At 37.1% G+C, this 11,253-nt stretch overlaps 1 protein-coding gene across 5 annotated transcripts; it reads left to right on the top strand.

Moving 5' to 3' along the window:
- Nucleotides 1–72: 72 nt before the first annotated feature.
- On the top strand, nucleotides 73–10,632 carry LOC111499717 (paired amphipathic helix protein Sin3-like 4). 5 transcript variants are annotated; one of them, XM_023151711.1, is made up of 25 exons: nucleotides 73–440; nucleotides 564–596; nucleotides 758–852; nucleotides 1,372–1,527; nucleotides 1,675–1,861; nucleotides 1,941–2,039; nucleotides 2,188–2,352; nucleotides 2,455–2,806; nucleotides 3,028–3,164; nucleotides 4,172–4,247; nucleotides 4,327–4,356; nucleotides 4,547–4,833; nucleotides 4,923–5,077; nucleotides 5,339–5,466; nucleotides 5,581–5,835; nucleotides 6,211–6,906; nucleotides 7,022–7,092; nucleotides 8,089–8,724; nucleotides 8,833–8,933; nucleotides 9,025–9,163; nucleotides 9,272–9,424; nucleotides 9,528–9,691; nucleotides 9,775–9,886; nucleotides 9,970–10,177; nucleotides 10,266–10,632. In XM_023151711.1, exons 3-24 carry the CDS (start codon nucleotides 779–781, stop codon nucleotides 10,132–10,134), a joined length of 4,338 nt encoding a protein of 1,445 aa, XP_023007479.1. In that variant the 5' UTR covers nucleotides 73–440; nucleotides 564–596; nucleotides 758–778; the 3' UTR covers nucleotides 10,135–10,177; nucleotides 10,266–10,632. The 5 variants fall into 5 exon arrangements, with proteins under 5 accessions (XP_023007479.1, XP_023007396.1, XP_023007317.1 ...); XM_023151628.1 differs by having other exon boundaries at nucleotides 74–440; nucleotides 712–852; XM_023151549.1 differs by lacking the exons at nucleotides 73–440; nucleotides 564–596 and having other exon boundaries at nucleotides 603–852; nucleotides 2,455–2,746.
- Nucleotides 10,633–11,253: the final 621 nt, after the last annotated feature.

Below are 11,253 nucleotides of genomic sequence, written 5' to 3'. Positions count from 1 at the left end.
GTTACCGGTAAAAAAAAAAAAAAAAAAAAAAAAACTTATAGTGGCCATAACCCAACTTTCCTGTTCTGTTCAGGGAGTGTTTTTGTATATATCATCACATTCCTTCTTACAACTCTCTTGATTTTGGTTTCAATTTCGTTCTCTGAAGAAGCATTCTCAATCTCAGCTTCCCTGTGTTGGGTTTCCGGAGAGGCGAAGAAAAGGAAAGAAAAACCTAATATAGAAGAAGAAGAAGAAGAAGAAGAAGAACATAGAAGAAGTTGAATTTTGGGGTTGATTTGTGGATTCTTTCTGTGAGGATTGAGGCTCCTTCCGTTCCTTCTATATACTTTCCTCATTCTTCATCTTCATTTTATCCCTTTCCCTTCTGTATATCATCTCATGCTTCCGACTTTCTGCTAATTCCGCTACTCCACAATCTTCACCTCACACCCTTTAATGTGTAATCTCTTTTCCTTCTCTAATGTTCATACTTTTCTGTTTTCTTTCCGATTCGTCTCGCGCTTGCTTTTTTGATAAGTAACACACTCTTTTTTCTTTTTTGTGTTTTGTGTTTTTCTCAGGATTCTGGATATTGGGTGGTGATCTGAGCACAGGTTTGGATGGGAATTTTCGCTCTTGTTTTTCTCTTTTCGAAGTTATACTGTTTTTTTAGTATTTAGATCTGCCTTTTGCTTGTTTCTCTTGTTGAATGAGCAACTTCTTGTGTAGGAATTTTGATTCTAATCTGAGTTCGAAGCATGGTTTTCTACTGAAGGCGGAGGAATTCTTTTCGGAGATGAAGAGGTCTAGAGACGACGTTTATATGGGCTCACAACTCAAGCGTCCTTCGATTTCCACTCGTCCAGAAGCGTAAACCTCATCGACCTTCTGTATTTTCCTGTATTATTATTATTATTTTCGTTTAATTCTAGTTAAATATGACACTTCCTCGTTGTTAATTACTGATGTTTCTTTTACGAACATGGAGATCAAACTGATGGATTACCTTTCCGTCCGTAAAATTTGTAATGGTTTGAATTTTTTATGAATCCCGGATGAAATTTAGTTTCTTATGAAAAGAAAATTTCACGATTTCCTTTCTTTTCAAAATTTTATTGAGTAACTAGGGTTTTCGAGAAGTTCCAGAAAACTTCTTTCTTTGTTCAACTCGCGAAGAAAAACATCTTTCGTCTGTTCCTGTTTTCTGCTTTGTAGTTAATTCTTAAGTTCAATGCTTTTGAGGTATTCAAATGGGAGTGTCCTAAGTAGAATCCAACTACACTCAAACTTTTGCATGTTGTACTGATAATCTGTGCCATAGAGTTTTTGATTTTGAGTCACTTCAGTCATAGAAGCACTTATTTGTGTAATCTGTGTTGGAAAATGAAGATCTACACAACCCCAAATGGCTGGAGGAGGAAGTGCCCAGAAATTAACCACTAATGACGCCCTAGTATATCTCAAGAGAGTGAAGGACATATTTCAAGACAAGAGACAACAATATGAAGACTTCCTTGAAGTTATGAAAGATTTCAAGGCCCAAAGGTATTTCATAGTCTACGCTTCATTTAGCCCATTTCCCCCCTCTGGTTTTTGACTTCTTTCCAAGTAGCACAGTTTACACCTTGGGGGAAGGACATTTGTGAGAGGGAGCTATTTGTTGATTTAATTTTTTTTTTTACTTGATTGTAGAATTGATACTGCGGGAGTCATTGCAAGAGTAAAGGATTTGTTTAAAGGCCATCGAGACCTCATTTTGGGCTTCAATACATTCTTGCCCAAAGGATATGAGATCACTCTTCCACTGGATGATGATCAACCTACACAAAAGAAACCTGTTGAGTTTGAAGAAGCTATCAATTTTGTGAACAAGATAAAGGTTGAAATTTTTTTACAATTATGAAATATGTTTGCTTTTATGAATTACACTGATTAGTTGTCTTTATGGATACATGCAGACACGATTTCAAGGCGATGATCATGTTTATAAATCATTTTTAGACATTTTAAATATGTACAGAAAGGAAAACAAGTCAATCACTGAGGTCTACCAGGAGGTTTGTGTGCTGCTTTTACCGTTTGTTATGTCATTGTTGTCTGTTTTGTGCATTTGGTTCTGTCACAGTACATTTTTCTCGGTTACTTTTTTTGTAAATCAAAATTGCGGATTGGTTGTTAATGGTTTTTGTTGGTGACTTTTCACAGGTTGCTGCACTTTTCCAAGAGCACCCAGATTTGCTTGTTGAGTTTACTCATTTTCTTCCAGATTCTTCAGCCACAGGATCTGTTCACTATTGCTCTGGAAGAAGTTTAATGCTCCGTGATAGGCATTCTGCCATGCCCACTATGCGGCAAATGCAAGTTGACCGGGTTCGAAACCTCTCCCTCTTTATAATATTAAGTACATGCCCTTTAAGTTAAAATTCCGGACAACTGTTGTAGTAACCTTAAGTTTGCATATTATAACTCCAGAAAGATCGAACTATTGTGTCCCATGCTGAACGTGACCTTAGTGTTGACCGTCCGGAACCAGACCATGATAGAGCTCTTATGAAACTGGACAAAGATCAACGTAGGCGCGGTGAGAAGGAAAAGGAAAGAAGAGATGATAGAGATAGGAGAGAACATGATCGGGATAGGGTTGACAGAGACTATGAGCATGATGGAAGACGGGACTTTGGCATGCATCGGTTTCCCCACAAGAGGAAAACAGCCCGTAGGATTGACGACTCTACTGCCGATCAATTGCATCCAGGTGGAGAAGGTGATGAAAATTTTGGCGTACTTCCCATCTCTTCTTATGATGATAAAAATTCTGCAAAGAGTGAGTATGTTGATTGCTTTAATTATAACTTCACTAGTTGTTGAGTTTCATTCTCAACAAAATCTCAGACTCTTAATTTGGTTACATACATTCAATATGTTCAAGACATGCTTATTTAATAATTTGATGACCATACAATTTTCCTCTGTCCCCCTTCCATTCCATTACCTTTTATTCCACCTACTTTTTTATTTGTTTGTTAATTTATTCTGGATTGGCAGGTATATACAGCCAGGAGTTTGCTTTCTGTGAAAGAGTCAAAGAGAAGTTGAGAAATGCTGAAGATTACCAGGAATTTTTGAAATGTCTCCATATCTATAGCAAGGAGATAATTACCCGAGCAGAACTTCAATCTTTGGTATGGATACTTTATTTTACACCTGTCTCCCATATAATGTCTTAATAGTTTTTTGCAGACACCGATAACGATGAAAAAAATATAAAATTCTGGGTAAATAATAAAAAAATTTCTTGGCTAGAGTACACTATGTAGAAGCAACAGATTAAGTGAGAGACCGTATGCCTTTCCAATCTTTGGATAGCTCCTAAAAGAACTCAATATTCTCTTTCTCCACTATTATAATTGAGATTTTATTGCACTCATTTGGATGACCTTTGGCTGCTTCCTGAAGCAGCAACTGTCCATAAAGTCTTTAAGGAAAAATTAAGGAAGATTCTCTGGATCACTTATCTTTATGAGTTAATAATGAACAAAAAAAATTACATTCTTTGGAGTCTTGGGGTTCTATAATGCCTTGGTAAACTTAGCTATAATTAGACCTAATTCAACAATTGTAGGTAGATATATTTTAGGGTGATTGGGTGAAGTGACCTATGTCCTGAAGCATAGAACATCTAGTTGATCTGGTTTTGATAGCTGTTTGTAGTTCCTATTAGTATCTATTAGTTAGTTATGAAAGGCAGGCAATCCATTCATTCATAACCTCTGGTCTTTAGAGGGAGGATTGGACAATCCCTGATTGTATCTTCAAGTGGTCATTCATGAACTAAAGTATATCTTCATAGTGAGTTGTCTTGGCATTTTCTACCTTGATGAACCCTTGAAGGTCTTATTTTGTTGCTTGAAATTCAAGTTCCGGGAGGTCTATTTTCATGGTTTTTACTGTAAGGTTGATCATTTTTAAGATTCATAACTGTAGGAGGAAAATAGTTCTTAAAAATATGGTTGAGGGGGGCACGATATCTGGAAAGAGAGAGTTTCATAGAGTGTAGCTTCTCAGCCCAGGGATTGTAAAACTAGCAAACGCATGTAAAAAGATTCCTAAACCATGCTTTGACCCAATAACATTTTTACTTGGCAAAAACTTTAAACTTGTGTTACATTTTCTTTCTTTCACTTGTCAGATGGGTGATTTACTTGGAAGATATTCTGATCTTATGGATGGTTTCAATGAATTTTTGGCTCGATGCGAGAGGAATGGTAACTGTTTAGAGTTTGTTCTTGTTTTGGTGGTTTTTGTACTGTTTAACATTAACTCTGATCAAGGATTGTTTTGCAGATGGATTTCTTGCTGGTGTCATGAGTAGAAGTACGCATGCCTTTTCTTTTCTCCTTTCCATAATTTAATATTATATGAAAGCTGGATCTGTTGTTGCTCTCAATGATCTTGATTGTAGAGGCTTCAACAAACTTTACGAACTGCTTTTACTAGTCGAGTATCTTTAAGAGACGTGTACTTAGTATTTCTTATTTATTAATTTTGTTAAAATTCATTACAGAGTCATTATGGAATGAAGGAAATTTGCCTAGAACAGTGCAAGTGGAGGATAGGGAAAGAGATAGAGATCGTGAACGTGAGAAAGAGGATATTTCTAAAGATAGAGATCGTGAAAATCGAGAAAGAGATAGACTTGAAAAGAATGCTGCATTTGGAAGTAAAGATATAGTAGGTCATCGGATGTCTGTGTTTTCTAGCAAAGACAAGTATTTGGCGAAGCCAATAAATGAACTCGATCTATCGAACTGTGAACGTTGCACTCCCAGTTACCGCCTTCTGCCAAAAAATGTATTCACTTCTCATAAGGAATCAATGAGCATTTCATAGGATATTGTTGACTTTATTTTTCCTGATGTTGGGTGTTCTTGTTCTGTCAGTATCCTATACCTTCGGCCAGCCAAAGAACAGATCTTGGTGATCAAGTGTTGAATGATCACTGGGTATCTGTCACTTCAGGAAGCGAGGATTACTCTTTTAAACATATGCGCAAAAACCAGTATGAAGAAAGCCTTTTCCGATGCGAAGATGACAGGTCAGATATCACCATTGATACACAAAATTTGTTTATTTTATCTTTGTTGTTTGATTTCTAAGGTGTTACTCAAGTCTAGTCAGTACTTTTGAGCCTCATAGTACTTAATGTTTTTGACCTTTCTATCAAGTGTCCTCTTCTCTCTACATTATTTATCCATTTAGAGCTGGAAAAGTCACTGTGGTTTACTGTTGCACTGATTAATTACTCTGTTTACTATGGAATGATTTATATCATTGTGCTTTGTACTGATTCCGGCAGGTTTGAACTTGACATGTTGCTGGAGTCTGTAAATGTGACTACTAAGCGTGTTGAAGAACTACTTGAAAGGATCAACAACAATGTGATCAAAGCAGACTGTCCAATCACAATTGAGGATCACCTCACTGGTCAGTGGTCATTGTCTGCTTAGTTTTTATTTAACTATACATTTCAAGGTTCTTAATCTCATTTTTTCCTTTTTCATTTTCCTTACTGGGTTTACATTCCTGTCCTTCCTGTAGCTCTAAATCTGAGGTGCATCGAACGATTATATGGTGACCATGGGCTTGATGTTATGGATGTGTTGAGGAAAAATGCGTCTCTTGCTCTGCCAGTTATTTTGACCCGATTGAAGCAGAAACAGGAAGAATGGGCACGGTGTCGTTATGACTTCAATAAAGTTTGGGCTGAAATATATGCTAAGAACTATCATAAGTCACTTGATCATCGTAGCTTCTACTTCAAGCAGCAAGACACAAAAAGCTTGAGCACTAAAGGTGTCTTATAACATCGTTATTGCATTTATTTTTTTTGTTGTTTTATGCTGCTCATTAATCTCTTGAATACTGCAACTTAGCTTTTTTGATTGTAAGAATGTAAAAATATAATCTGCAATTTATATTGGCTTTTATATTTTATTTCGATGGTACAGCATTGTTGATTGGTTAGGATGTGCCTCATTTTACTTGGTACTTAAATGATTTATCTGTCTCCCTATCACTTGGGGAACTAAAGTCAAGCCACGTAGATAGCATTCAGTAGCTCACTATTTGATTGTTATCTGATCATAGTAGCACTTTGAAGTTGTCAATTTTTTATGTTGCTTTCTCATTGGTAATTTGTTTTCTTATTTTTTATTATTATTTTTACAGCCTTGTTGGCGGAGATCAAAGAGATCAGTGAGAAGAAGCGAAAGGAAGATGATGTGTTGCTTGCTATTGCTGCTGGAAATAGACGACCCATAATTCCGAATTTGGAATTTGAGTATCCTGATCCAGAGCTTCATGAAGACCTATATCAACTAATCAAATATTCATGTGGAGAAGTTTGCTCGACAGAACAATTAGATAAGGTTATGAAGGTATGGACAACCTTCCTTGAGCCCATGCTTGGTGTTCCTTCTCGACCTCATGGTGCTGAGGACACCGAAGATGTTATTAAGGCAAAGATCCATCCTACCAAGAGTGCTACTATTAATGTAGTAGAGAGTGATGGCAGTCCTGGTGGGGGTGCCACTATGATGCACCCGAAGCCATTGAATTCGTCTAGAAATGGAGATGAAAGTATTCCACCTGAACAATCAAGTTCTTGCAGGACTTGGCCCTTGAATGGGGACAATGGGGTCAAAGAAGATAGTTTCCATGATGCAGATCGTATTGTACGGAAGGGTGATCCTTTCTGCAGTAGTTCCCAACACACTAAAATTCAGGATAATGCACCCGTAACTGATGAATTGTCTGGAGTAAGTAAACAAGACAATTCTACCGAATGCTTTGTCAATTCAAATGTATCCCTTGCAACTGCAGCAGAGCAAAGCAATGGGAAAACTAACATAGAAAACACATCAGGTTGCTAAACTTGTTATCACAATTGTATTTCCACCTTCTCCTTTCTACTGTTTGATCTTTTTTCTTTCCTACATTATTTTAAATTCTGACTGACACTTTTGTTTGTTTGTTCAAGGATTGAGCACTACTCCTTCACGACTTGGAAATAGTGCCGTTGAGAGTGGAATTGAGTTACCTTCCTTAGAGGTATTGCAGTTCCTTCATTGTTGAAATTAATACATCATCTAAACAACTTATGGTGCTCGATAAAGTTCGTTTGATATGACAACTTAAGGGTGAGGGATAGAGAGAACTCCTCCCCAAGCAAAAGAACGAACTCACAAATATGCCTTCCAGTTTATAATAATCAAGGGAAGGCTATTAGTACAACATAAATCTTTGTGACTGGAACTCCACCAAGAAGCCAAGTGTTGTATACTAAAAACAAAAGAATTATCCAAACTTCTTCAGCCTTCAAAGGTTCTAAGATTTTGCTCCTTCCACGTTGACTTTAAAGTGGCTTTAACTGGACACCCCAAAGAATCTTTGCTTTTCCACTGAAATGGTCCTTCTTCAAGGCCATTGAGCAGCTAGTCATCAGCCTTTTTGGGCTGGCAAATGGAGAGACCGAACTCTTCTAAAATAAATGACCAACCCTTGCATACAAAAGGGCAATGAAGCAACAAGTGATCAATGGTTGCTTCCCCTTTAAAGCAGAGACAACAACATGAAGAGAGAAACGAAGAAGGAAACCACCTCCGCAGCTTATCAGCTGTATTTAGGCTTCTATACATCTGGTCTACAAAAAATATATACCTTTAGGGGTAGGAGCCTTCCAAACTTTTTGTTTAGTATTGTGTGTTTTCTATTGATCTTAATTTTTACTATCTGCATTGGTATGCAAATTTTGAAATTGTCAACCTGATTTTAACTGAACAGTGAAGTGGAGGTGGCTTGTAGTCTGATTTTTGGCACCTTTTGCACCTTGCCACCTTTTACATCTTGCCATTTTTCCAATGGAAACTGATATTGATTTTCAAGAGAACAACAAATATTCAATAAAAGTAAATCTTCCACCAATTTATAGTTCGGCCACTGCTCATTGCATGAGTCTAGTGTAGATTACTTGTTGTAGTTTATGCATGATGAGTTTAAATTGAATAATGGCGATATTGTCTTCTAATGGATCTGAACCTCTTGCAGATTGGGGGCCCTACAAGACAAATTCTAACTGTGAATAGCACAGTCGCAAATGGCATAAAAGGCCACAGATATGCTGATGAGTCTGTTAGACACTTAAAAATTGAAAGGGAAGAGGGTGAATTATCTCCAAACGGAGATTTTGAAGAAGATAATTTTGCCAATTATGACGGAGAATTGAAAGCTCTGCCAGAAAAGGAAGGTGTTGCTGGCAGGCAATATCCAAGCACCCGAGGTGAAGAAGAATTATGCTACAGAGAGGCTGGTGGGGAAAATGATGCTGATGCTGATGATGAAGGGGAGGAAAGTGCTCAAAGGTCGTCAGAGGAGAGTGAAAATGCCTCTGAAAATGGTGATGTTTCTGCAAGTGATTCTGGTGATGGGGAGGATTGTTCTCGTGAAGATCATGAGGATGGAGAACATGATGATAATAAGGCTGAGAGTGAAGGTGAGGCAGAAGGGATGGCCGATGCTCACGACGTGGAAGGAGATGGAACATCTATACCCTTCTCTGAACGCTTTCTATTGACTGTAAAGCCTCTTGCCAAGCATGTTCCTCCCATGTTGCATGAAGAAGGAAGGGAGTCTCATGTATTTTATGGAAACGACTCTTTTTATGTGCTTTTTAGGCTCCACCAGGTAAGGTTCATTAAACTTATAAAGATAGTTCCATGAAAGAATCTTTTCCCCTATTTTCATGATTTTTTTTTTAATGAAATTAATATTTTATTTATTTCACATTCTCAGACACTGTATGAGAGAATACAATCCGCAAAGATCAACTCTTCATCCTCAGAGAGGAAATGGAGGGCCTCAAGTGATACAACTCCCACGGATCTATATGCCAGGTCTTGTACTTTCCATGCCCTTGGCCTTCTTCCCATTTGCTATATAATGGTCAATGCAATATTAATTAAGATACCTTTTTTTATGGGCTAGGTTCATGAATGCACTTTATAGTCTACTGGACGGTTCCTCTGATAACACAAAGTTTGAGGATGATTGCCGAGCCACTATCGGAACCCAGTCATATGTTCTATTCACATTAGACAAACTAATTTATAAACTTGTTAAACAGGTGACATACTCATAGCTTTCTTCTCTGTAGCTTATGTTATATTTTTTCGATTTACCTTTACGCTTTCTTGTTCGACATACTGATCAATCCATGCATGCGATATATCAGCTTCAAGCAGTTGCCTCAGATGAAATGGATAACAAACTTCTCCAACTATATGCGTACGAAAAATCAAGAAAAACGGGAGGATTTATTGATGCAGTTTATCATGAAAATGCTCGCGTACTTCTTCATGATGAGAATATCTATCGCATAGAACGAGTATGCTTTTTAGTGAATTTTCCTTATTATTTGCATTATTATGGTAGCCAAACTTGAACTTGGTATTAAATTGTTTAAACTGATTGTTAAATCTATTATGCAGTCATCCACACCAACTCATCTTTCTATTCAGCTTATGGACTATGGCTACGATAAGCCTGAAGTAACTGCTGTTACGATGGACCCCATTTTTTCCTCTTATCTGCATAATGATTTCTTCTCAGTTCTCCCTGAGAAAAAGGTGAAGTCAGGGATCTTCTTGAAGAGGTATTGATTAAGATTGTTGAAGCATAGCAATTCAATTTTGCTTAGTTAGTTTGCCTTGTCATCAAATCCCATGGTTCTTACAGAAACAAACGTAAATATGCCTGTGGCGATGAGAATTCTGCCGCATGCCATGCTTTGGAAGAGCTTAAAATTGTAAATGGTCTGGAGTGTAAAATTGCTTGCAATTCATCGAAGGTAATGGTTGCTTTGAAGTTTCCTTATCCATGGACCATACATTTGCATTTTGGCTTGATCAGTTTGGTCTCATTGTGTTATAGGTTTCGTACGTTTTAGATACAGAAGACTTTTTATTTCGTAGAAATAGCAAAAGGAAACGTCTGCATGGAAATAGCTCATGCGACAACCAGTCGAAGTCGTCTTCTAGTGGGGATTCAAGTAGTAGGAGGGTGCAGAAGTTCCACAAGCTACTTGAGAACTCATGATTACACCAAACCAAACCATGAAGTTGAGTTTGAAGTAAATATGGTAAGCCAAAGCCGTTAGCAATTCCCAGTGTTGTAACTATTGTATAATGAGATAAGTTATGTTTATTATGTGTTTTGTGTTTGTACAGTAGTAACTTTTAACGGAGGCACTGGAAAGAAGCTGAAAATGCAAAGTTTGGGGAGCATAGTGAAAGCGGGTATTTTGCATTTACCTTTTACTGTATTCTTATTTATATATCTCAGCCTCACCATGAAAATAAGGCGTTGGGAGGAGATATATATAGCTGCTGCTCTGCTCGATCTTTATTGCATTTACTGAGTTGGTGGCTGACTGAGCCACGTTTACGTTTGTGTAAATATAGGGTAAATTTTTATGATGTAAAGATATTCTCTACTTGGCTATCATACGATCTTTTTTGTTCTTTCATTTATTGTAGCCATTGTAGTATTGTTCCTCTACTTTCTTTCCAATTAAGAAACAGGCTTGTATTATTATTCAAATAGAGCCCTGCTGCATTCACAATTAGGCCACAACTCAAGGCTGAGGGGAGAGTGGTTGAGCGGGGCGGTGGGTTCACGAGCCCATCTCCATGACTGTTGGAGCGCATAAGAAACCAAAATGCCCCCCTGATTTCCTCTTTCAACATGCCTTTCCCCCAATGCCCCATTCACTTTTGGTATCCTATGCAACCTTCCCTTACCTTTTCACTTTATATGTCCGTATCTGTCTTATTCTACATCTTACCATTAACAGTGACTCCATGCGTGAATTATTTATCTAAATCACATATTTTATTTATTAATACCTTTTTTAATTGTAATAATACATTGGGCTATAAGTCATAAGCGGGACACGTGGGTGCAAGTTCCTTGATGGGTGCGCCAGTTGTTTGTGTTTAATAAAGTGTAATTATTTAATAATTTATTATTATTTTTTTTTTTATGTAGTTACATGTTATGTGTTCCATTTTCTTCATTTATTAATTATTGCGTCATCCACGTTCCTTCTTGGATACTTCTTTTTCAAAATTCTTTCACAAAATAAATAGCTTTCTAATGAAATTGGCTTTTTTTTTTTTTTTTTTTTTTTTTTTTTTTTTTTTTTTTTTTTTTTTT

This window comes from Cucurbita maxima, unplaced genomic scaffold, assembly GCF_002738345.1.
Source record: "Cucurbita maxima cultivar Rimu unplaced genomic scaffold, Cmax_1.0 Cma_Scf00001, whole genome shotgun sequence".
Taxonomy (NCBI): Eukaryota; Viridiplantae; Streptophyta; class Magnoliopsida; order Cucurbitales; family Cucurbitaceae; genus Cucurbita; species Cucurbita maxima.
Note: the sequence above shows the minus strand (reverse complement) of the source record. Positions and strands in the feature narration are given on the sequence as shown.

Excerpts from the sequence above, each read along its gene's own strand:
- LOC111499717 (XM_023151481.1), top strand. The coding sequence starts at position 692 with ATGAGCAACTTCTTGTGTAGGAATTTTGATTCTAATCTGAGTTCGAAG. Across the intron at positions 7,093-8,088 it reads TTGAGTTACCTTCCTTAGAG|ATTGGGGGCCCTACAAGACA; the intron begins GTATTGCAGTTC and ends AACCTCTTGCAG. Across the intron at positions 9,425-9,527 it reads ATATCTATCGCATAGAACGA|TCATCCACACCAACTCATCT; the intron begins GTATGCTTTTTA and ends TCTATTATGCAG.